The sequence below is a fragment of the Apium graveolens genome, chromosome 3 (genome assembly GCF_009905375.1).
Source record: "Apium graveolens cultivar Ventura chromosome 3, ASM990537v1, whole genome shotgun sequence".
Taxonomy (NCBI): Eukaryota; Viridiplantae; Streptophyta; class Magnoliopsida; order Apiales; family Apiaceae; genus Apium; species Apium graveolens.
The window spans coordinates 296,970,194-296,997,951 of NC_133649.1; the positions used below are offsets into that span (position 1 = coordinate 296,970,194).

Below are 27,758 nucleotides of genomic sequence, written 5' to 3' on the forward strand. Positions count from 1 at the left end.
TACAAAACTAAGATGCTTTGTTAATAATTTTAGGAATTCTGCTGAGTCATATTTACATGGAAAACATAATACCGTGTTAAAAATACACAGTGTCATTTTCTTTTTACTGAACTGTACATATATTAAAAAAAACAAGGGGTAAACCCTTGCTCTATGCAGACCATAGAGAGATCTGTCTAGAAGCAATCTGAAAAAAAACAGATTGAGACTAGAAAGCAAAAAAGGGCTGAACAACCAAGCAAACTAAACAACTAGAATATACATAAGTCAGGCCTGTTACATAAACTAAAATACCAAACTGGATTGTTAAGTTTAGCTTTAATATCAACCATGCTCCCCTGGAGAAGCTTGTCCAAACCAAAGATTCCGTTGTTATGCCTTCTAGCATTACGCTCTCGCCAAATGAAGTAGCTAAAAACCTATACCACGAGCAAGGCAATAGTTTTCTTTTCCCCATCTGCAATACCCAGCAATACTGAAGAAAAAGAAGCCAGGACCAGGAGTCTCCTTAAATTAACACGCCTAACCTAGCCAACATCCGAGACAAAACATACCTACTTTAGGTGCAGTGAAGAAATAGATGAGAATCTGTCTCTCTACCTCAGATCCAAAAATAGCTTTGTTGAGAATTTTGAATACCAAAACGGGCAAGCCGTGCTAAAGTGGGAAGCCTCCTGGTGGCAAAGCACCCACTGGTGATAAGCTTACCTAGTAACCTTAAGACAATGCCAAACTGCCTTGTTCCACATAACAATACCACCTCTGTGTCTCAAGCTATCCCATATATGCCAAGTTTTGACCTTAGCAATCTCCAAACCATCCCAAAGAATTTTATCTCTTGCTTGAAGGTTGAAATTCGGGTTGTTAAAAGTGGACAATCATAGAGTGAGCATTGGGCCGACATGATGATGCCTACCGATTGGTTGAGGGAGATACCAAGTACCAGTCCTGATGAGTTTATTTACAGTGGAAGATGCACTAAGACCACATTGTCAAATGAGTGAAGAATTTTCATGCTGCGCAAGACAAGTTTTACGCCACCACGGATCAAACCATCGCAACTGCAGCTATGCGCTGCACAAAGTCCAAATCTGCACTTTGCCAGGGAGGTGTATAGCAAAAAGAAATGAACCAGTTAAATAAATAGCAGAAATGATACAGTTTAGGAAGTCATAAGTAGCTAGAAGCTGTTTTTTAAAGCATATAATGCTGATGCTCCATAATAAAACAGGACTGTAGGGAGTGAGTATAGTATCTCTTTCACTTCCATCTCCTCCGTTGGCTTAATTTATAAATTTGTGTAAGTTTGTGTTTAATTATATAATCCTAATGATACCTCATTTTATCATTTAGTCTGATCTCCTGAACTCATATGCTCCATTTTCCCAAATTTACAGTTTTACTCATTTCAGAACATACTGTTACAGATACAGAAGTAACAGAATGAAATAAATGCGTGTCAGTTTGATGTTTATCGATATCCAAAATCCTACCCTATCAGTTGACAGAACGTCTAAACAATATGTAGTCAACAAACAATTAATGTTGTACTTAAGAAGGAAATCAAAATACTGGATGTCACGTATGAAGAACTCAATGAAATTTTTAAAGCATTACAACTAGCAAAGAAATGATTTTGTGACTTCTAGACTATCAGGACAAAACAAATATCGTGGTATAGCAGACCTTAATCGTTTACAAATTTAGTAATTAAGAGTATCTTTAATAGAGGTCGCAAAGGGGTGGCCAAATCTTATGTGGCATGGCAACCTTGCTTGCCAACCTATTGGAGATGTATATTTGCCTAGAGGTTGCCAAGAGGTTGTCCACCAAGGTTGCCAAAACTTGACAACTTCCCAAAATTGTTAAAATACATATACAAGTGCAAAAAGTAGATATCAATAATACTTCTTTTATCTTATGTGATATTTACAACTTAATTTAGGGACCACTTAGGCAACTTATGGAGGTTTCTAACTATTGAAGTAAAATATCGTCAAGTTGATATAAAAATTGAGTGAAAATAAAATACTAATATATATATATATGATAATTTGACAAGGTTGGCAACTATTTTGGCAACCCCTTATTGGCGATGCTCGAAGAGTGTGTACTTTAAAAACATAAATTAAAGATTTAATTTTGTATAGACATACCAACCCATCTTATATATCCATGAATCCAAAACAATAAAAATTCTAAAAAAAGAGATTCTTTATTGACTGACATATAATAATTTGTCTTCAACTGCCTCCCTGTTGTTTTACTATTACTATATATAAGACTACAGAGCATCCGAAGCAAGAACATCTAAACATTACAGATACGACCGTCTTAGTATGATCTTTTAGTGTCTCTGTTTTTCATCATTTATCCAACAATAAGTAGGCAAAATGTGGTTTCCAAGAAGAATACTTAATATCCCGTAATTTTTAGAATTCGATTAATAATAGAATAATAGAAAAAAGTCTTAAAATTCGATAAGGACTAGGTTTAAAATTAAATTAGAATAATGGGCCTAAAATTTGGATCAGACTTTAATACGGAGAACTTGTTGGTTAAGAAATAGGGTTTTGTATCGCTATAAATACATCATATTCGTCTAACCAACTTGTCACCGCTTAATTTAGGTATGATAATACCATTAGAGATGCCTTAAAACTTCAGTTAAATTTTGAAACAAGGATACAACTCAAAGACATTTCTCTAACCAACTAGCATTGTAACACAGACTACCTCCCTGTCCCTTGTCCAATTAAGTGCACTATCTCGTAAATAGTGTGTGATTTGTGCATAAACTGTATATAATCCTGTAAGTAAAGAAATTGTTTTCATTAAAAACACTTAAAGAACTTGTAAAAGATTTAAAATTTTAAGGTCATTACTTTCTTTTAAAGAATATTTTTCATATAGAGATGCTGAAAATAATCTCTACAAAGAAAAACAATAAGTAAACAAAATTAATTTATGTCATTTTTCTTGCACTAAAGGAGAAAAATTTGTTTAACATTCAACATATAATACAGTAGAGGTAATATTTCACAATCAACATTTCGAACAAACAAATTAATTTTGTAGAGAAGCAGTTTATGTCCACATGTGACTAGTGAGTCTTCTTCTCTGAACACTAAGAATGCTAGATTCACTCTTTAAATCATTGGATTATTAGTAACTACAAGCATCAAAACCGAGGTAATAAAACAGACCACATGCATAGAAATGAAGAACTAAGTGTTGGAAAATATGGATATAAGTCCCATATTGGTAAGTCATATTTTTGAGCATTATGACTAAAAGATGTGTGAGATATGATGATATTCTCTTAATAATGGAAATTATTATTTTCCATTAGAATTTGGCTCAAATATTATGTCATAAATTAATTTGATTTTGTTTCAGATTAATTGATATGGTGTATGTCTTGATATATTTAATCTGATTCTGTTTCAGATTATTTATGGAATAGAGTAGGTTGCAAGTATTACACCGATTCCATAATTAATGATATTTAATTATGGAAAAGAGTAGCGCACAAGTCTATCTACACCTATATAAACACCTCTAAGGCGTTAGGGTTAGACACACCAAAACATATTTGCCTCTAAACACAAATCTCTCTCTCTCGGTGATAGTTTCGTGCCCGTTCAAGCTCGCTGAAGGTGCTCGTTATCCGTAACGCCGCCGCTACCTCGTTTTATCCTGGGAGGCTATCGACTCGCACATACGGTGAGAGGCGAAATAGCTTTAAGGAGACAGTTTCAACTGGACTCGAGGATCTCTCTTCTGTTTATATCTTTTCTTCCTCCGTTTGATCTTGTTTACTCACGCACACACTTGTTTGATTATTTGTATTAATCGCAGATTGTTTTAACAATCTTAAAGCTATTTTTTTTATATACATCTGTGACTGATACATCTGTATCTGCTTGTTTTGTTGAGTAACAGATCGATGGAGAACCAAACTGTGAACGATTCGATGAACATGACGGCTGATCCCAACGCACAGATCACTGGATCTGATGGGGTTCACCAGCAGCCGATTAACCCTAACGCACGGATCGTACGGTCTGATGGGGGTCAAACGCCTGTTGGACATGTGCCTTCGGAACATGTGCCTGTGGGACACACTGTCATTGGACAGTTTAGTGTTCCTCTTGGACAGATATCGGCAGGATTCACTCCTCCGATCATACCTGCGGTGCCTACTGGTGTGCATACACCTGTAGTACAGACGCACGTACCATCTGTTCTACCCGTGGTGCCTGCTGCACCTGTTATGCCAACTGTGCCTGCTGCACATGCTGAAAAACCTGAGAAGTTCAACGGAACGAACTTCAAACGTTGGCAACAAAAGATGCACTTTTATCTAACCACGTTGCATATGGATCGCTTCCTTAAGGAAGAACCACCGTTGCTCACTGCTGAGAGTAACATGCAGACTGTGTATGCTGCTGATGCTTGGAAGCACTCCGACTACATCTGTCGGAACTATGTGTTAAATTGTTTGTCTGACTCATTGTATAACGTATACAGCGCGAAGCCAACAGCTAAGGTCTTATGGGAGTCACTTGACCATAAGTATAAAACCGAGGACGCTGGGGCAAAGAAGTGGATTGTTGGCCGCTTTCTTGATTATAAGATGGCAGACTCTAAGACTGTGGTCAGTCAGGTGCAGGAACTGCAGGTGATCATTCATGACATTCATGCTGAGGGAATGGTCATAAGTGAGTCTTTCCAAGTTGCTGCTGTTATTGAAAAGCTTCCACCTGGATGGAAAGATTTCAAGAACTACCTTAAGCACAAGCGAAAGGAGATGTCTATGGAGGATCTTATTGTTAGACTTCGTATTGAAGAAGACAACAGAGGGTCCGAGAAGAAAGTTAACGTTGCCACTGAGAAGGCAAACATGGTGGAGCATGCTCAAAGCTCCAAGCCCAAGAAGGCTAATTCTGGTAAAGGGGCAAAGCTGGCACCCAAGGGAGGGATTTCGAAGTCGAAATTTCAAGGGAAGTGCTACAACTGTGATAAAGTTGGTCATAGGTCTTCTGACTGCAAGAAGCCCAAGAAGCCCAACAAGAAGAAAGAAGCAAACATGGTAGAGAATATCTCCAAGGAGATGGGTGACATAGACCTCTATGCTACGGTCTCTGAAGTGAACCTGGTCGGTTCTAATCCACGTGAATGGTGGATTGATACTGGTGCTACTAGGCATGTTTGCTCAGACAAGGCGGTTTTCTCTAGCCTCAAAGCTTCCGATGCTGGTGAGAAGCTCTACATGGGGAATTCAGCAACTTCTACCATTGAGGGTGAAGGCACGGTGATCCTGAAGATGACCTCTGGGAAGAATCTGACTTTGAAGAATGTACTTTATGTGCCTGATATTCGCAAGAACCTTGTGTCTGGTTCTCTGTTGAATAAGCATGGCTTTCGCATTGTAATAGAGTCAGATAAAGTTATTTTGTCTAAGAGTGGTATGTTTGTAGGCAAGGGTTATTTAACTGATGGGCTTTTTAAGCTCAATGTAATGTCCGTTAAGGACGATAATGAAATGAAGAATTCTTCTGCTTACTTGCTTGAGTCTCCTAATTTATGGCATGCTAGATTAGGACATGTAAATTATGACACTTTACGACGTTTAAGTGCAAAAGAATACATACCTAAACTTACTATCGATTCAAAACATAAGTGTGAGACTTGTGTTGAGGCAAAATTAACGAGATCATCATTTAAACGTGTGGAAAGGAACACCAAAGTGCTAGACCTAATACATAGCGACATATGTGATTTAAAATTCGCTCCAACAAGAGGAGGAAACAAGTATTTTATTACATTCATTGATGATTGTACAAAATACTGCTATGTATATTTGTTGAAAAGCAAAGACGAAGCTATAGATAAATTTAAAATCTATAAGGAAGAAGTTGAGACACAACAAACTGAGAAAATCAAAACGATACGAAGTGATCGTGGAGGTGAATATGTTGAACCGTTTGGGGAATTCTGTTCACAACATGGTATAATCCATGAGGTCACTGCACCATACTCCCCTCAGTCAAATGCTGTGGCTGAAAGGAAGAATCGCACTCTGAAAGAGATGATGAATGCGATGTTGTTAAGCTCTGGGCTCCCACAATCGATGTGGGGAGAAGCCATCTTAAGCGCAAATAATATTTTAAATATTACGATGCGCAAGAATAAGGATGTAAGTCCTTATGAAATGTGGAAGAAAAAGAAACCAAGTTATCAACACCTGAAAGTGTGGGGGTGCCTTGCAAAGGTACTGATCCCTACACCGAAGAAGGTGAAGATAGGTCCTAAGACTGTGGATTGTATCTTCATTGGATATCCTCCACACAGCACTGCATATCGGTTTCTTGTTCATGTATCCAAGATTCCTGATATTCAAAAGAATACCATTATGGAATCAAGGAATGCCTCATTTTTTGAGACGATGTTTCCCTGTAATCCAGGAAACCAACAACCTACGACGTCTAAACGATCTCATGAGTCTGTAGATGACGATAATGGGAGTGACGAAAGTGAAGACGAAAATGTGGGGGTAGTGAGAAGGAGCAAAAGACAACGAACGGAGAAATCCTATGGGTCTGATTTTATGACCTATTTGCTCGAAGAAGGTGACCCAAAAACTTATAAGGAGGCGGTTACCTCACCTGATGGGCCTATGTGGAAAGAGGCCATCAAGAATGAAGTTGATTCAATTATGCAAAATCATACTTGGGAATTAGTGGACTTGCCAACTGGTTGCAAACCATTAGGTAGCAAGTGGGTTTTCAAGAAGAAGATGAAAACTGATGGCACTATTGATAAGTATAAGGCCAGACTTGTAATTAAAGGATACAAGCAACAAAAAGGCCTTGATTACTTTGATACATATTCTCCTGTAACGAGAATAACGTCCATAAGGATGATGTTTGCTATTGCTGCAATGCGTAATCTAACTGTACATCAAATGGATGTGAAAACAGCTTTCCTAAATGGAGACATAGATGAAGAAATCTATATGGAACAACCTGAAGGGTTTGTTGTCCCAGGACAAGAAAGGAAAGTGTGTAGATTGGTGAAATCATTGTATGGTTTGAAACAAGCGCCTATGAAATGGCATGAAAAATTTGATGAGGTCGTGCTGGCCAATGGTTTCAAAATCAATGAATGTGATAGCTGTGCCTATTACAAGGATAACGAGAACAACTATGTCAAGGAGAATGACAATGGCTATGTCATGATGACACTATATGTAGATGATCTACTTATTGCTGGAAGCAATGATAAAGTTATCAAATCTACAAAGGACATGTTGAAATCAAGGTTCGACATGAAAGATATGGGACTAGCAAATGTAATTCTGGGAATTCAAATTTCTAGAACATCTGAGGGTCTCGCACTAAGTCAACTATATTATGTTGACAAGATCCTTGAGAAGTTTCTTAAGGATGACTTTGAGAAAGCTAGGACACCTGTGGATATGACTTTGCACCTATCCAAGAACAAAGGTGTAGCTGTTTCCCAATTGGAATACTCGAGGATAATTGGTAGTCTGATGTACCTCATGAGTTGTACAAGACCAGACATTGCATACTCAATTAGCAAGTTAAGTAGGTTTACGAGTAATCCGGGAGCTGATCACTGGAAAGCGATTATAAGGGTACTAAGGTACTTGAGGGGAACTCGAGACTATGGACTGCACTATGGCAGATACCCAGCAGTATTAGAAGGATATACTGACGCAAATTGGATATCTAGCAAGAAAGCACTTAAGTCTACGAGCGGCTATGTGTTTACATTAGCTGGAGCGGCAATATCATGGAAATCCTCAAAACAAACGGTGATAACTCATTCCACGATGGAAGCTGAGTTTGTGGCACTAGATAAATGCGCCGAAGAGGCTGGATATCTACGTCAGTTTCTGGAGGATATTCCAAGATGGCCAAAGCCTGTAACTGCGATAGGGATTCATTGTGATAGTCAATCCGCTATTGGCAGAGCGCAGAGCACGATGTATAATGGAAAGTCTCGTCATATACGACGACGACACAGTTCTATTAGACAATTGATCTCAACCGGAATTATCACTATTGACTATATACCGTCAAAAGATAATATCGCGGATCCACTAACCAAAGGGTTATCAAAAGAAGTGGTTGAGAAATCATCGAGAGGGATGGGCCTTAAGCCTATTGCTTAACGGCATCATGGTGGACACCCAACCATTGCTGACTGGAGATCCCAAGAACTTGGTTCAATGGGACAACTAAATCATGATGACCAAATCACTGTGGGGGTAACCCCTGGCCTGTTCCTATGATGAGGAAATAGTGAGACCCGTATGGTACGAGGTTAAGCTTTGAGCTTTTAATGATCTTTGATGAATACATGGAGCTCAGGAGTGAACGCATGGAATTCAGTTGAGTAAACGCGGGTTACTCTATAAGATAAAGATCACCTATGTGGGAGAGAAGTGGGGCCGCTTCAAAGGAGAATTGCGAGGCACAATTCTTTAGAAACTTCTGCAGAACCAGGACGATGTTCCATGGCCAAAATGGACATACTCATGAGAGCTGAACGAGTCAGAAATGATATAGTGATAAGTATATCATCGTTTACATAAACGGTCGAACAGTTCAAGGACAAGCACGTCTACTGTCTACCAGTAAAGTCGGTATGCTTACTCGAGCGAAGGTTCAAGGAGCATTCTCTACCTATCGTATGTTATATCTGATCGAAGAAACTATCACCAAGTCAAACTCCGTGTCTGTCTGTCTGTCTGTCTAGTGTGTGCTACTAAGATCACCAATCTCACCCATGTGGGGGATTGTTGGAAAATATGGGTATAAGTCCCATATTGGTAAGTCATATTTTTGAGCATTATGACTAAAAGATGTGTGAGATATGATGATATTCTCTTAATAATGGAAATTATTATTTTCCATTAGAATTTGGCTCAAATATTATGGCATAAATTAATTTGATTTTGTTTCAGATTAATTGATATGGTGTATGTCTTGATATATTTAATCTGATTCTGTTTCAGATTATTTATGGAATAGAGTAGGTTGCAAGTATTACACCGATTCCATAATTAATGATATTTAATTATGGAAAAGAGTAGCGCACAAGTCTATCTACACCTATATAAACACCTCTAAGGCGTTAGGGTTAGACACACCAAAACATATTTGCCTCTAAACACAAATCTCTCTCTCTCGGTGATAGTTTCGTGCCCGTTCAAGCTCGCTGAAGGTGCTCGTTATCCGTAACGCCGCCGCTACCTCGTTTTATCCTGGGAGGCTATCGACTCGCACATACGGTGAGAGGCGAAATAGCTTTAAGGAGACAGTTTCAACTGGACTCGAGGATCTCTCTTCTGTTTATATCTTTTCTTCCTCCGTTTGATCTTGTTTACTCACGCACACACTTGTTTGATTATTTGTATTAATCGCAGATTGTTTTAACACTAAGCTTGTCACCAACTTAGGAATATAAACTACAAGTACAACGGCACAAGATACATTGATCCAAACACACGATAACTAACTAAAGCAAGAATTTTCCTCATAGATTAAATCACACTTCAGTCAATCATGTCTGAAACTATATAATGAAATTCGTTAGACATTGGAAATTTACTACATTAGAGATTAGACAAAATATCCCGCTTTCAGCATCCTAAAAAAACATGTTTATACTGAAGGACAACGGTTTGTGTCTACATGTGAGCAGTGGAATCTACTACAGAAATCAAAATCATTGGAATACTAGTCACCCTAAGCATCACAATGGTAGGAAAGGTAAAAAACAAATTAAGCATAAGAATCAAGGACTGATATAGCTAGATCAAGCTCGTCTTAAACCTAGGTACATTAACTACTAAAAACAACACAAACAACATAAAGTACCTTGGTGCAAACATAGATAACGAACTGCCACAGAGCATTCTCCTCCTAGATTAATTCACACTTCTTTCTTTCCGTCCAGCTCAGCCATTTCTCTTACAATATAAAAACCCTTCAATGTCTGCACATTTTTGCAAGCTATATACTTTCACTCAACACTCAAATAAACTCCACAACCCCAGAAATACATTTTCACAAGGATATTAAACATTAAGAAAACAATGGATGCAGAATGTGGTCAGATGATAAATCAATATGTCAATGATAGTAGTTTATCAATGTCTGATACAGATATTGAGAGAAGGCCATACCATCACAACTGTGGATGCGCACTACACAAATCAAAAGGTTCACATACAGCTTGTTTTCAACATGGGAATGTCGTCCGAAAGAAACAGTCGTACAGTAATTGCTCAGTATCCATAACTTCTTCCAAAATCCTTACAAATTCGTCACTTGCGAGAGCAAGTCAGGTAGGAGTATAGTGGAAACATATGAAACAATCAAATAGAAAACATAAAATAGAATATTAGAAAATATAGAGCAGCTTTGAGTTGTTCTCAAAGCAAATAATGCTAAAGCTTTTGTTTGGAACAGTCATGTATGGAGTATGTACAGTACTTTCTTCTACTTCCATATCCGCTGTTTAGCTTAATGTATAGAGTTCTACTGCACATCGTGTATGAATATTATCCACAATTACACTCTTTTCCTAATAAGTTGTCTGATCTCCTAAACTCGGATGCCATATTTCTAACATTCTTCGACGAATTGATTTTAAAGCTATTATCAGTATAGCTATTTCATTTACATATGCTATCTACTCAAAATAATTATTAGAAACTACATTTCAAATCAGTGATGCTAGTAAAGTATTAACAAAATTTAAGGACATAACAAAGTAGATGTCACATACCACACATTTAGAGATATTCACATTAATTCAGCAAGTCAAGATCCTTCAATTTTTTGGCATCCCAACTTCGAAAACAAAGCTCCAATTTGTCTTTATGTTGACATTTAAACCCCCAACATCACTCAAATTAAGTACTCCAAACAACAATTAAGCAAAAATTGGTTGCTTTGAAGTATTCAATATCTAAAAGTACTCTAAAAGAAGTCAGGGAAAAATATCATGACTACTACCACATGAGGCCAATGTATAAAACATCACTTCTTAGAACATACCTTTATTGGTTTTCAGTTTTCACATCATAACAAGTAAACTAAGAGAGCATCATTTTACTTCATTTTATTAATAACGACTGAATCTAGTGTATGCTAACCAACACATCTCATAAATAAACATTTGTCCAAAATAACATTTACAGTTTACCAAAAACTAGATTTAGGAACTTTATCTCCTAGAACAATCACTAGTCCAAACTAGTGTTCTAAAATTCGTAAATGGGCATTGTTCAGTGAGGTACCTTTCAGTGATTAATCGGATAATCGGTGATTAATCCAAACATTAATCAGAAGTAATTTAATTATTTAAATAATAATATATAATTCTACTTAAATTTCATTAAATTTTCATAATAATAACAAAATTAATACCACATATAATTAGTTCATATTTGATATTTAAGTGCTTTATGCATTTTTTTGTAGTTAGTTCATAAATAATAATTAATACTCACTACTTAGTAGTTAAAAAGTTAGTAACTAGTAACTACTATATATAAATTAGATATAAATTCGTGATATGCTAAAATCAATTACATAGCGAATCAACTACAGGAGATTGTGAAATGAATGAATCGATCGAGTAAATTTTTGGAAGAACTAATAGTAATTTAATTGAATAAACTTATTCAATTATCGGAGATTATGATTTATGGGCATATGATAGTCAATATAAGTAAATGTATTATTATTATTATATATTAACTATTATTTTGAATTTTAATTTTTCTTTAAAAATAATATATTTTTATTTAATTTCACCCTTTGACCGAACTGACCGATTTTTGACACGAACTGACCGATTTTTGACCAAATTGACTGACTTTTGACCGATTTTTTAGAAAAGCGCTCTTTGACCTGATTTCCGATTAATCGAGACAGGATGCGAACTCCGATTAATCGGTTAATCGGCCGATTTTTAGAATACTGCTCCAAGCATGATAATATAGTTAGAGATGCATTGAAAACTAAGTTACTATTATGACACATTTTGTAACCTAGTACCACTTGAAGAAACAATTTTTAAAAATAAACGCCTAAAACTCTGCAGCAAAGATCTCTCTTGCCAACTAGCACTCCCCTGGACTATTTCACAGTCCTTTGTCCAATTACATGCACTATATAATCTGTGCCGCAGGTTTAAAATTTTCCCCCAATGTGTCTTTGCCTCTTTGGTAGTAGTTTACCATTGCCCGCTACAGATATTGGGAGAACCATACCATTATTAACTAAAGGTGCATTCTGCACAAGCAACGAGGTGCACGACCCACTGAATGTTTTCATCATAGATTTATTACATTTCCTAAGAAACAGTCATGGAATGATTGTACCAACTTATACATTCTCCAAGACAACTTCAAAGACCTGTACCCTATTACTTGTAGTATATAACCCTCCCAAATCCATGTGAAGGCATCAACATATTCAACCTTATAATCAACCACATTACGGAAACAAGTAGATACAGATTCAGGAAAAAGAAACCAGCAAGACAATGGATACAGTATCAGGTCACGTGTTACTTCGGTATGCCTTAATAGTAGTTTATCAATGTCTGATGTGGAAATTGGGAGAAGGCCATACCATCGCAACTTCCGCTGCGCGCTGCTCAAGCGAGAAGATGCACGTGGTACAGCATGATTTCGACACAGGAATGTTGCTTTTTCTAAGAAACAGTCATGGATTGATGGCTCCATATTTGTAGCTGCTCCGAAGAGCTCGCCAATTCTCTAGTTCCCTGTGATTTGTAAGGTAAAAACGAAGAAAAAGATGGATTTTAATTACTTACAGACAAAGGAACATGTAAAATTTCAGTAGGTAGATGATAAAATCTCTTCAATTTTAATTTTCATAGAACTAAAGAGTACTTCTATAAATTTACTTCTCAATAAAGTACTCGAACTCTTGCATGGAATAATAATGATATAAAAGAACTAGTTTCAACGATTAATGTTGGGTTTTAGTCGCATTATTATAGACACAGTATGTAAATATGAAATTTCACTACCTTTTTTGTCGATCTCAAGCAGCAGTGACGCATAGCTTCCTAATCCTAATCTATAGTCTGTTCAATTAATGATAATTGGGAATTACCATTCAACTAGAAGAGAATAGTAGGTTCATGTCAACACACTGTACATGCCTTTTCTTCAGCATTGCAAATCCATATTTAGATCCTATCTAAATAGGATAATTTCAGGATTTTGCAGTTAATAGTACAATTCGGAAACCAGAGCATGTACGTATAATGTGCCTATATAACTTGGTAACGAGGTGTTTATGACTTCAAAAGAATTTTGGCAAGGAAATATGGTTATATAACATGGTTAAAAAAAAGTTGCTAGGCATAGTGCATTACATGTTAACGAATTTGTTAGAAATTTCAGTACCAAAAACAGAAAAGACAACCAAAAACTAGTTGGTAAGTCTACAAGAAAGTTGCCAAGTCTTCTTTCTTGTCTTCCACCCCAGGTCAGTAAAAATCAATAATTTAATATAAGACATTTTTTTGAAGTTTTAATTTCACAGTTTGCAAGTTTGTAATAAATAGAAATATGGATATTACTACGTAAATTTACGTAGCAACTTCAAAAGAAGACAAACCTGCATTTTAGTTCAGAATTAAAGAAAGCAGATTTGGTACATTTTACGAAGCTTGACTGGGTTCCAGCAATATCTATGAAGGTTGAAGATTGAGACACTTACGAATTCTAAAACTCTAAAAGCATATCATTCTGCACTCAAAGGAATGAAATCAGTGGAGTAGAGTGTTTCAGTGCAGTAACAATACGATCATTTAAGAACATACTTTTATAAACTGTTACAGATACAGATCAATAAAGTGTAGGACATTTTGTTGTTTATCTAAGATACTGTTATTGGTTTTACATATTTATTATCTAAGAGTGTGTACTTTCAAAACGTAAATTACCGCTTCAATGTTGTATAGTCTTACCCACCCATCGCAAACGGAACCATGAACCCAAAACAAAAAAAAAATCTTAAAAAAAAGAGATAATTTGTTAACTAATAACAGTTGATGTCTTCAAGTACAACCTTTTGTTTTACTGTTACACTAAGAATTTGATTCCATAGGAGATGTAACTAGTGAGGCTCTTGAAAATAAAGTTAGAGATGCCTAGATGAAATGTGGTTATTTTAAAACATAGTACCAGATCAATTCCTTGGAACATAATACAACAAAAAGACAACAATTTTTAGGAAGAAATGGTTAGCACTTTGCACCATACATTTGCCTTGCAAACTAACACTTTCTCCTAGACAAACACACTATCCTTTAAATCTATTAAATGCAATACATAAACCCCATTATTCATGCAAAGGCATCAACATAATCAGAGTTGAAGTCAATTATTATAAAAAACCAGTTGACAGCTATGCCATGCAATGACATAAATTATTAGTTGTTAATTTTTATAGTATTATTTAGATGCAAGTATGTTTTTATTTAGTAATTATATTATCTAGTTAGGAATATTCTAGAAAATTTAAATATATATATATATATATATCTTACTCCAATACAAACTAAATTAAAATACAAACTACAAACTACACCATCCCACACACAACTCCACCTTATTCACTCCATTTTTAATTGAATTTTTCCCGTTAATTGGTGAATTCTTTTTAAACTCTAACTTCACTGTATTTTTCTACATCCTATGAATACCATATTTGATATATTTCGGCGATAAATCAGTAATTATGCATACGAGAATTACTAAAATCTATTGATTCCTCAAATAGTACTGATTTCAGATTAGTGATTCAGTTAATCTTAAATATTGATTTCTCGTCAAAATATAGCACATATGCTATGCAAATTGATGAGTGGGAGATGGAGAAAAATATGGTAAAATTTGTCAGTGGATTACAGCTGATTACATTATTCAGGATATCATAATATTTATTTAGGAGATGCTAACCAACAGATTCAGTACTGAAATTAGGGATAATAAACTGATTTTATTAGCAGTTTTGATCAGGCTGTAATCAGGGACAGTAATTAGCAGATTCTGAGAATACATTTAGGCAGTAACTAGATATAGTAATTAGCTGATACTTAGCATATAGTTAGGCTATAATTGTGCCATAATGTATGTATCTTTTGTGTATATAACTGAACAGAAATACAAAGGTAAGGTCATTGAATCCAACTTTGATATGGTATCAGAGCCATAACCAATCTTTTAAGTATATTTTCAGTTTCTATAGCTTTGGATATTAGTTTTCGGTTTAGCAAATAAGTGCTGATCTTTCAGTTCTTTAGTAAGCATAATGTCAACCAACAATGGTGATATTTTTGGTCTACGTTTTACTGGGAAACTTTATTCCAATTGGGAATTTCAGTTTCGTCTCTTCGTCACGGGAAAAGAGCTGTGGGGTCATGTTGATGGTAGTGAATCAGCTCCAATTGATGCTGCTAAATTAGCTGAATGGAAGGTGAAGGATGCTAGGGTCATGTCATGGATCATAAGTGCCGTTGATCAGAATATCGCGCTGAATTTAAAGCCATATAAGACTTCTAAGGAGATGTGGGAGTACCTAAAGAAAGTGTACAATCAAGATAATGCAGCCAAGCGCTTCCAAATAGAGTATGATATTTCTAATTATTCTCAAGGCACTTTATCTATTCAAGAGTATTATTCTGGATTTCAGAATTTATGGGCTGAATTTACTGATATTGCTTATGCAAAAGTGCCAGCTGCATCTCTTTTAAGTGTTCAACAGGTTCATGAACAAAGCAAAAGAGATCAGTTTCTTATGAAACTACGTCCTGAATTTGAGGTAACTCGCTCTAATTTAATGAATCGTGCTTCATCTCCTTCTCTATAGATGAATGTTTCAGTGAATTACTTCGGGAAGAACAACGTCTTGCTACACAATTTGCGATACAACAAACCAGCATGCCCGACCAGGCAATTGCTTATGCAGCCCAAGGAAGAGGGAAGGGCAGAAACATGCAACAAGTTCAATGTTATTCCTGTAAGGAATATGGGCATATTGCAGCAAATTGCGCGAAGAAATTCTGCAACTATTGTAAGAAACTTGGCCACACTATTAAAGAATATCGTACTCGTCCTCAGAATCGCCAATCAAATGTGGGTCAACCTGCAATCGGTAATCAAGCTGTAGTTGGTTCAGTTACTACTGAAAAATCAACTCTTACACCAGAAATGGTTCAACAAATGATTGTTTCAGCTTTCTCCGCCTTGGGTCTTCAAGGTAAGGATACTTCATCCTCTTTATTTTGGCTTGATTCAGGAGCATCCAATCATATGACAAGCTGTCCCAATACTTTAACTAATGTTGGCAATTATAATGGCACATGCAATATTCAAATTGCTAATGGCACTCAATTACCTATTCAAGCAATTGGTGACATCAACTCCTCAGTAAAAGATGTGTTTATATCTCCTGAACTTTCAAAAAGTCTTATTTTAGTTGGACAATTGATTGATAATAACTGTGATGTGCATTTTTCTCGTGTTGGTTATGTTGAGCAGGATCAGGTATCGGGGATGATCCTTGCGAAAGGGCCTAAAGTTGGACGATTTTTTCCTTTGCACTTTCCTATTTCTAATGTTGTTTCCTTGGCTTGTACTAGTGTGAATAAACATGGTGAAATATGGCATAGACGTCTAGGACATCCTAATTCTCATGCTTTGTCTCATCTTGTGAAATCTGGTTTATTGGGTGATAAAGATCAATTTTCTTCTGATTTGTCTTTTGATTGTTCAACATGTAAACTTGGTAAAAGCAAATCTCTTTCTTTTCCTTCTCATGGTAGTCGTGCTATAAGGTGTTTTGATTTGATCCATACTGATGTATGGGGCATCACTCTTGTCATATCACATGCAAAGTATAAGTATTTTGTTACCTTCATTGACGACTATAGTAGGTTTACTTGGGTTTATTTTCTTCATTCAAAATCCGAAGTATTCTCTATTTTTAAGAAATTTGTTGCTCATGTTGAAAATCAGTTTTCAACAAACATTAAAGTCTTAAGATCTGATTCTGGGGGTGAATACATGTCCCATGCATTCCATGATTTTCTTCAACAAAAAGGAATAGTTTCTCAAAGATCTTGTCCTTATACACCTCAGCAAAATAGGGTTGCTGAACGTAAAAATCGTCATTTATTAGATGTTGCAAGAACTTTATTGCTTGCATCATCTGTTCCTACAAAATTTTGGGTTGAAGCCTTAAGTACATCAACTTATTTGATCAATCAAATTCCTTCTAGTGTGTTGGCTTTTGAATCTCCATATTTTCGTCTTCATGGTAATCATCCAGAATACCTTGGCATGCATACTTTTGGTTGTGTTTGTTTCGTTCACTTGCCATCTCATGAACGTCATAAACTATCTGCTCAATCTATTAAATATGCATTCATGGGATATAACATGCCACACAAAGGTTTTATATGCAATGATGCTTGTTCTAACAGATTTCGTGTTTCATGGCATGTTATTTTCTTCGAAAATCAATCATATTTCACTACTCATGTTGAGCCCATGCCTGAGAAAGTTATTCTTCCTAGCTTTCCTGAATTAATTAATACTTCTGAAACACTCAAACCAACTAAACCAATATTAGTGTACAAGCGACGACGTCCAACTTTGCCACTTCGTGAGCAACATCAAGAACCTGAACCTGTACAACTTGACACACAAAATGTGTCTTCTGAAACTGCTCCTCGGCGTTCTTTAAGAAATAGCAGGCCTCCTGATCGGTTTGGTTTTCCTCACACCTCACTTAAAGCTACTCTTAATACTATTCATGTTCCTAAGTCCTATTCTCAAGCTGCTTCTCAGGAATGTTGAAAACAAGCAATGCAAGAGGAAATTCAGGCTCTTCACGAAAATCACACATGGGACATTGTGCCTTGTCCATCAAATGTTAAACCAATTGGGTGCAAATGGGTGTACTCAGTGAAGTTCAAATCTGATGGTTCACTGGACAGGTATAAAGCTCGCCTTGTAGCTCTTGGAAATCGTCAAGAATATGGACTTAATTATGACGAAACATTTGCTCCCGTTACCAAGATGACCACCGTTCGGACTGTTTTAAAGGTTGCTATTTCTCAACAGTGGCCTTTAAGACAAATGGATGTGAAAAATGCGTTCTTACACGGAGATCTAAAAGAAGAAATATACATGACTCCACCTCCTGGGATGTTTACTTCTCCTTCATCACAAGTCTGTCGCCTCCGTCGATCCATATATGGACTGAAACAATCCTCACGTACATGGTTTGATAAGTTTCGCTCCACTTTACTTGCTTTTCAGTTTAAACAAAGTCAATATGATTCCTCCCTCTTTCTACGCAAGACTTCTACTGGAATAGTATTGGTTCTAGTTTATGTTGATGATATCTTGATCACAGGCTCAGATTCTGCCCTAATACATGAGTTGCAAGAGAACCTCAAGGCATCCTTTCATATGAAAGATCTTGGTTCTTTAAAATATTTCCCTGGTCTTGAGCTTCATCCTACTTCATGTGGCATGTTGTTGAATCAACAAAAATATGCCCAGGATCTGATTTCTTTGGCTGGTCTTGATTCTTGCAATTCCGTTCTTACTCCTTTGGATGTTAATCTCAAGCTTTCAAAAGACGACGGAGAGCTTCTATCTGATCCATCATTGTATCGACAACTTGTCGGGATTTTAAACTACTTAACAATTACTCGCCCTGACATTGCTTTTGCAGTACAACAAGTCAGTCAGTTCATGCAGGCACCTCGTCATCTTCACCTTTCTGCTGTCCGTCGTATTATTCGGTATCTCAAGGGCACTTCTGCGCATGGATTATTATATTCAACAGATTCTTCTTTACAATTAGCTGGATATAGTGATGCTGATTGGGCCGGATGTGTTGATACTCGTCGTTCAGTTACTGGATGGTGCATGTTCTTAGGTTCAACCCTCGTTTCTTGAAAAAGTAAAAAGCAAGATAGAGTTTCCAAATCTTCCACGGAATCTGATTATCGTGCTATGTCTGCTGCTTGCTTTGAGATAACATGGCTTCGTGGGTTATTAGGTGAACTAGGTTTTCCTCAGCTTCATTCCACCCCTCTTTATGCTGATAATACAAGTGCTATTCAGATCACCGCTAATCCCGTGTTTCATGAACGTACAAAACACATAGAGGTGGATTGTCATTCAATACGGGAAGCTTACGACAAACATGTGATTAGTCTCCCACATATTTCAACTAAACATTAAATTGCGGATATTTTCACAAAAGCGCTTTCTCGACCTCGACATCAATTCTTAGGTGACAAATCGATGCTTCAGGATCTACCAGCATCAAATTTGAGGGGGATGTCAGTGGATTACAGCTGATTACATTATTCAGGATATCATAATATTTATTTAGGAGATGCTGACCAACAGATTCAGTACTGAAATTAGGGATAATACACTGATTTTATTAGCAGTTTTGATCAGGCTGTAATCAGGGATAGTAATTAGCAGATTCTGAGAATACATTTAGGCAGTAATTAGATATAGTAATTAGCTGATACTTAGCATATAGTTAGGCTATAATTGTGCCATAATGTATGTATCTTTTGTGTATATAACTTGTTAGGTCCCAATTTGTTTGTAGAAGGGGGGTTGAATACAAACAGCACCAAATAATCGAATAAATGCGGAATAAAAAAAATGTGAAACAAAATTCAAGTTAAATAAAAATATTATTAAACTTGAAAGGTGTTACAACAACTGTATCGATTACAAGGAATTAATCTCAAATTAATTATCACAAATTTAGAATAAATTCGACATGAACTTTTTCTATTTTTGCAATAATTAGAATCAAATGCTAAACGCGATTTGAGATTAAGTTCTAGGGATTTTGATCCGCTAGATTGTTACACAAGAACAAGATAAAGATTTCTAGTTGATTGGATTTAACTTTACAATCTAGAAATTGATCTTGAATAAAGCAGATGAAAATGAAATATTTGTTGCGGCTGCTGTGTTCTTGTTTTTGACTTGTGTATTGGATGGATAATTGAACTGCTGCTTGTCTACTTCTTTTTAATCAACAGAATAGAATTGAACTGGCAAGACAATCCTGAGCTCAGCAAGACAATCGGTAGGACTATCCTTAGAACTAGCAAGACAATCAGAATGAACTAGCAAGACTTTCGGTATGACAATCAATTGTCATACCGATTGTCATAGTAGTTCAAACAGATTGTTTTTGCTGAAAATAAATAGATTTAAATCCTATACTAATTCTGGTAAGACAATCCTTTTGAATTAGCATGACTTTCAGTATGACTATTGATTGTCATACCGATTGTCATACTTTCAGTATGACTATTGATTGTCATACCGAAAGTCTTGCTAGTTCATTCTGATTGTCTTGCTAGTTCTAAGGATAGTCCTACCGATTGTCTTGCTGAGCTCAGGATTGTCTTGCCAGTTCAATTCTATTCTGTTGATTAAAAAGAAGCAGACAAGCAGCAGTTCAATTATCCATCCAATACACAAGTCAAAAACAAGAACACAGCAGCCGCAGCAAATATTTCATTTTCATTTGCTTTATTCAAGATCAATTTCTAGATTATAAAGTTAAATCCAATCAACTAGAAATCTTTATCTTATTCTTGTGTAACAATCTAGCGGATCAAAATCCCTAGAACTTAATCTCAAATCGCGTTTAGCATTTGATTCTAATTATTGCAAAAATAGAAAAAGTTCATGTCGAATTTATTCTAAATTTGTGATAATTAATTTGAGATTAATTCCTTGTAATCGATACAGTTGTTGTAACACCTTTCAAGTTTAATAATATTTTTATTTAACTTGAATTTTGTTTCACATTTTTTTTATTCCGCATTTATTCGATTATTTGGTGCTGTTTGTATTCAACCCCCCTTCTACAAACAAATTGGGACCTAACAAGTTATATACACAAAAGATACATACATTATGGCACAATTATAGCCTAACTATATGCTAAGTATCAGCTAATTACTATATCTAATTACTGCCTAAATGTATTCTCAGAATCTGCTAATTACTGTCCCTTATTACAGCCCGATCAAAACTGCTAATAAAATCAGTTTATTATCCCTAATTTCAGTACTGAATCTGTTGGTCAGCATCTCCTAAATAAATATTATGATATCCTGAATAATGTAATCAGATGTAATCCACTGACATCCCCCTCAAATTTGATGCTGGTAGATCCTGAAGCATCGATTTGTCACCTAAGAATTGATGTCAAAATAGTAGTCTCTCCAGGCATGACAGCTAAGGTAAATAAACAGATCTCAAGCATAACAAATCAAGAGAAATACGAAAGAGAAGAGAAGGAATTAGCTTAGCCTAATCAAGCCAAACCACTCAATTTATAATATGTGAATATATAGAGAGTATATTTAGCTTAAAACAAAGAGAAGGAACTCCCTTGTCCCTAGAAAAAAAATGAAACATGCTTTTCGTGAACCTGGTATTATATACTAGTAAACATAACAACACAAAGTACCAAGGTCGAAACGATAAATAACCAACTGAAATAGGCATTTTCCTCCTATGTCAATTCACACTCAAGTCAATCATTCCAGCTAAAGAATATATAAACCCTTCGAACGGATGCATGCATTTTAGGCTATTTACTTTATTTGAAACAGTCAGCTAAACCACAAACATTGTAACTGGAAGAGAAGTATAGACTAAGAAAACAATAAATGTAACATCAGGTCGCATGATGAATCAATATGTCTATATTAGGAGCTTATCAATGTCTGATACAGATATCGAGAGAAGGTCATACCATTGCAACTGCAGCTGTGCGCTGCACAAGTCAAAAGCTGCACCCACGGCTTGTTTCCAACATGGGAGTGTTGCATTTCCAAAGCAGTCATGGAGTGATTGCTCTGCATCCATAACCTCCTTTAAAAACTTTACACATTCTTCACTTATTTGCGCTTTGTCAAGCAAGTGAAGAGCAAAAAGAAATGAACTAGTAAATAGCAGAAATAACACAGTTTAGGAACTCAAAAGTAGCTATCAGTTGTTCTTAGGCATAAAATGATGACGCTCCTTAAGGGAACAGTTGTGGTAGGAGTGATTACAGTCTCTCTTTCACCTCCATCATCTCAGTTTAACTTAATGTATAAATTCATGTGCACATTGTGTTTATATATTATCCCAAATTTACAGATAATTTTTTAATTTACAGTAGTAAAACGGTCATATTAGAACATACTATAACAGATACAGATCAATGAAATACAATAGGTGCATGTCATTTTTTTGTTAATCGATATCCAAAACCCTATCAATTGACAGTACGACCAAACAATAGGTAGTCAACAAATGATTTATATCGCAGTTCAAGAAGGAAATGCAAAATACTGGAGATGAGATCACGTACGAACAATTCAATGACATATTAAAGCATTACAACCAGTACAAAAATCAGGACAAAACAACTACAGTTGTATAGAAAACCATCATTGCTTTACAAATTAAGTAACTAAGAGTGCGTACTTTAAAAACATAAATTACAGATTTAATGTTGTGTAAACATACTAACCCCTCTCATTCATATCCATGAATCCAAAACAATGAAAATTCTAAAAAACGAGATCCTTTATTAACTTATTTAAAACAGTTTATGTCTTTAAGTGCACCCTTTTGTTTTACTCTTACACTAAAATTTGATTCCTTAGGAGATGTCACCACCAGTGGGACGCTTGACAATTTCGTTGGAGATGCCTAAATGAAAAGTTGTTATTTCAAACATAGTATCAGATCAATTCCTAGGAAAACATAATACTAGCAAAAGCCAGCAATTTTAAGGAAGAAACAGCTACCGCTTTGCACCATACCTTTCCCTTGCCAACTAACAGTTTCTCCTAGACAACTACACTATCCTTTCTATGACGTGCAGTATATAAACCACCTTTTATCATCCAACGACATTAAACTATTCAGTCTTAAACCCAAGTAATGTAAAACCAGTTGACGACTATGCCCTAGAAAATGAATTTAGGAATTCTGCTCAATCATATTTACAAGGAACACATAATACAGTGTTAAGAATACACAGTGTCTTTTCATCTTCTGGTACTGGAGAAGGAAATTTGGTAGACATCTTAGCAATTAAAATAGCCAACATATCACTTTCAACATTACAAACAGAGAAGTCTACACTTTAGGACAACGGTTTATGTCCACATGTGAGAAGTGGAATCTCCTATGAAAACTAAGAATTCTGCTATTAATGTTCAAGTCATATATTGGTTTATGTCCACATGTTTTGTGTCATATAAATCATGTCATATAATTGCCGAATCTAGTAGATTTTTCTGTCCTCAAACCTCAGTACTACAAATTTGAACACAAATCTTATTTATTTCCAGTAACAATGTTACATAATTGGTTCAACTTCAAACAAAAAAGAACAAAAAAACTTCACTTTGTTGTTATCTAAATCCAAGAATAATTAAACATACAAGTAAACATAGACTTACAGTATGACATTCGTATTGGTGTCCCAACTCTCCATTTTCTCTACTAAAACATTAAGAATAAAGGTGTTTCTATTTTTTTTCCAAAATGGCCAAAAAGGTTTTTAATAATTCAAAATAAGGCACTGAGATTTAATATAAAACAATATTCATCATCAAATTTTAACATCTTACCCAGTGCTAAGTTTGTCAGAATGAACATTGTACTCCTTGGAAAGACAAAAGGGACAATTCCTTGTAAAATGCACAGGTCAAATGTAAGGGAAGCTACTGAACTAGGACACTGCAAGGGAAGTACAAAACAGGAAATGCGTTTGGGCTCGGAGGGTAAAATGCCAGCAAGCTATTAACAAACTGTTCAAGATGTAATACATTGTTAAAGAACAGGACTTAGCTGCTATTAATCTTGCAAATAAATTGTTCTTTCCTCTCTAATTACATGAGACTGTCTTTTTTCTTTTTCCCTATAGCTCCTTCAACTCATTCCCTTGCTCTCCTATTAAGTCAGCCAACTAGACACTCTATCTTCTTAGCTAGATGCCACCAAAATATATATAAAAAGAAAACATCCAATGTTACATTCAGTTGTTAACAGGGTAATGAAATATCAAAGGGGTTACCTTTTATTGACAGCAGCCAGAAGAGGGGTTCAGTTTCACACCATCACCAAGATGTAGTAAACTAGTGTAATGGGAAGAGCTATCAGCTTTTCAAATATAACCCTGCAACTAAATCATTTCAACAGAATTAGAGCTCATGAGTCTGGCTAATTCAAGTTATTCAACCAAATCTTGAATATACTTGTGTTGATTTGATTCAAGAAGATACCTTGTGGTCGATAATGTACCTCTAATCCCAAGAAGTAATGAAGCTGACCAAGATCTTTCATTTGGAAAGTGGAACGTAACTGATTTTTAAGACGATCAATGGCATGGAGATCAGAACCAGTGACAAGGATATCATCCACGTAGACAAGAAGCATAATAATACCCGTACTTGTCTTTTTCAGAAAAAGAGAGGAGTCATATTTACTTTGCATATATGAAAAACCAAGTAGAGTGCATCTGAATAACGGTTTTTCATAAATCAAAATAACGCACTGAATGTGAACTAATATAAGCACAATATTCATCATCAAATTTTAACATCTTATCCGGTGTTAAGTTTGTCGGGATGGACAGTGTACTCCTTGCCAAAGACAAAAGGGACAATTCCTTGAGGAGAGGCTGCCTAAAAATGCACACAGACCAAATGTAAGTAAAGTTACTGAACTAGGATACAGCGAGGGCATAGCGTTACAATAACTTGAAAAAAGTAGGTTTGAGCACTGCTTACCTTACCTGAACAATGGAAACATATAGCAAAACTCCTTTCAAAATCAAACCAGCCATGATAGAAGAATCAGCCACGACCGCAGGAGGTGTGAGGAATCTAATATCCATTTTTTTATATTTTCATTGGATGTATAACATCACTAGAACTAACCGGAACTGACCAGGACTCAACATTGCCATCCCAAGACCAGTATCAGAAAGTATGGGTATCGATATTTCAATAATAGCAGGGATTTTGACATCCCATCTTACAAACAGAAATTCAAGAAATTGTTTATATACTAAAGCATCATAGTGGCAGACGAATAATTTAATAACAATTCAAAAACTTTCATACTTGTATGAGACCACAGACGGGGGAGGCTGAAAAGGCCTGAAAAGGCCAGACAAGTAGCAAATATAACAGAGAGAAGAAAAGACGAAGACATTTTAACAGATAAAGATTGACAAACGAAAAAGATATACAAGCCCAATACTTTAAAATAATAAAAATAAAAAACTTGAACAAAATATGCAGGAAACATGATAGAAGCATGATCATAAATAAGTGCATTTGATTCAAACAATCGAACCAAAATAATAATGTAAATAAAAGGGTCATATCCCTAGAAATTGGTTACTTAATTACAAAGAAAAGGGTCAAATCCCCATAAATTGGTTACGAGTATTCAAGAGCTCCTGATTCTTGGATATATAATTACTTTTGGATGCTTCCCCGAGATTGTATCTGACTTCCATTACTTGAGCTTCGGTTGTATCTCTTAACAGGAAATCTCTACTATGTTGAATGAGACACGTGTACATGGAATACAGCGTGTGAATATGTATTGCACCTCCACCAATTTCAATCATAACCTCGAATCTTGGGACACCCTCGGCTTCCCTTTGAAGAAGGTTGGAGGCTATACCCCAACCGTGCTGCATAATTATAAGCCGCGAAGGAGTGGTAACACCTTCCCCTTGGTTGACCGAAAAATGTTCAATAATATGATCCCGTAAAGTAAAGATCCTAAGGGCTTCACATATAATCTGTGTGAAGAAAAGCACAAGCTCTGCAACCAAGAAGATGTTCTGATGCAAATTCGCATTGAAGATCGATCTAGAATAGCGCAATAGATTTGCTTGGCCTAGTTCGAGTTGCGCCCTAGTCTTGTTGGCCAAGGGCTCGAGACACTTGTAAGAAGTAAGCACATCTTCAATATCAGTAGTGCTATCGTCGTGGAAACCTAATCGGTCTAAGGCTTGAAACACAAGAGCACCCTCCTTACTCGACTCAAAACCGAGTACATAAAAATGTTCTTTGATTGCGTACCCAACCGTGTAGAGGTCGTGTGCTTGCAAAATTAGATATGATGTATTGTCACCTTCAATAAGAGGTACAAACATCAAAGTAACAGCAGCTCTTTTTTTTCCTCCTCCTCGTGTGTCAGGGAGAAACTTCCTTCCTTTCAAAACTCTCAGAACTTGATTTCCATTCAATTGACGAGGGTTGGTGATCAAGTCTGTAGTTTTGGTGTAGAATTCATTCAAAGTATCAGATTTCATTTCATCATTGAGGACAATAGGAGGAAGGATGAACATCTGTTAAAAGGAGGGAAAAAATTGACTTACAAGTTGTTATATATACCACTAATAATAATAATAATAATAATAATAATGCAAGGTCAAAAACTAAAAACCAGGCACAACCCTAATTTCCCTAATATTATTCACATGAAAAAAGAAAGAAACTTTAAAAATTCCTAAAAAAGAAAATCCAGAAATTAAGATTCAAGGAATAAATGGGGAACTGCTATTTTAAGTGTAACAACCCTTAAATAAAGCTAACAACACATATTAAGAATCCACGGGGTTTAAGGAATAAATGGGGAACTGTAACAACCCTTAAACAAGGCTAACAACACATATTAAGAATCCACGGGGTTTAAGGAATAAATAGGAAGATTTTTTTTTATTATTTTTTTAAAATTATTATTAGTCTTAATAACGGACCTAAATTAAGATAAAAATAGGAACACACTTAATGATTCGTAAGGTACTGTAATGTTAACTAATTAATTAAAAGAATTATTTTTTTAAAATTATTATTAGTCTTAATAACGGACCTAAATTAAGATAAAAATAGGAACACACTTAATGGTTCGTAAGGTACTGTAATGTTAACTAATTAATTAAAAGAAAATCCTAAAAAAAGGCACATTATTCAGATTCCAGGGGGGGGTGTATGTAAGGAATAAATGGGAATTTTTTTAATTATTCTTAATTAAGGAATCTTAATTAAGATTAGACAGCTAATAAGAAAACGTAGTAGTTAATTATTACCCATAAAACACATACATACATACATGCACATGTACCAACAAACCTTTTCCTCTTTGGGTGGTGTAATTTTGATCTTCTTCTTTTTCGTCTTAGGAAGATTGAGCCCTAAATTCTGAAACTTTTCATCATCTTCATTTCCCCAAACTTGTGATTCCCCAGCATATTCACCATAAGCACCACCATCAGCATATTGTTCCAAGCCATCATCTTTTTCTTCTCTTAGCACCCAATCCAGGCCTTCAGTAGTTTCATCTTCATCGAAGCCTGGGTACTCATTCCACTCATTCCAATCAGTTGACATGTTTTCTAATAAAACCCTAACTCAACTGAGCTTGTAATGCAAAATGATTGTTACTTTACTTGCCTTACATCAACCTGTCTTGTTTTCCATTTTACTTTTCACCATTTTACCTTTTCTTATCTACCGTAATACTCACTTGGACGCTAAAATTTAAAATTTAAAAACTTAAAACATAACTTGGC

The 27,758-nt window shown here is 35.7% G+C and overlaps 1 protein-coding gene across 7 annotated transcripts; it reads right to left on the reverse strand.

The window, feature by feature from the left end:
- Positions 1–27: 27 nt before the first annotated feature.
- On the reverse strand, positions 28–27,758 carry LOC141713701 (uncharacterized). Of its 7 annotated transcripts, none has more exons than XM_074517235.1 (9): positions 27,319–27,758; positions 24,955–26,534; positions 24,448–24,849; positions 24,240–24,347; positions 21,918–22,020; positions 12,684–12,837; positions 10,223–10,351; positions 9,915–10,032; positions 28–1,091 (listed from the first exon to the last, which is right to left on the reverse strand). In XM_074517235.1, exons 1-2 carry the CDS (start codon positions 27,574–27,576, stop codon positions 25,593–25,595), a joined length of 1,200 nt encoding a protein of 399 aa, XP_074373336.1. In that variant the 5' UTR covers positions 27,577–27,758; the 3' UTR covers positions 28–1,091; positions 9,915–10,032; positions 10,223–10,351; positions 12,684–12,837; positions 21,918–22,020; positions 24,240–24,347; positions 24,448–24,849; positions 24,955–25,592. The 7 variants fall into 7 exon arrangements, with proteins under 7 accessions (XP_074373336.1, XP_074373335.1, XP_074373340.1 ...); XM_074517234.1 differs by having other exon boundaries at positions 10,223–10,366; XM_074517239.1 differs by having other exon boundaries at positions 10,828–12,837.

Excerpts from the sequence above, each read along its gene's own strand:
- LOC141713701 (XM_074517237.1), bottom strand. The coding sequence starts at position 27,576 with ATGTCAACTGATTGGAATGAGTGGAATGAGTACCCAGGCTTCGATGAA. Across the intron at positions 26,535-27,318 it reads CACCACCCAAAGAGGAAAAG|ATGTTCATCCTTCCTCCTAT; the intron begins GTTTGTTGGTAC and ends TCCTTTTAACAG.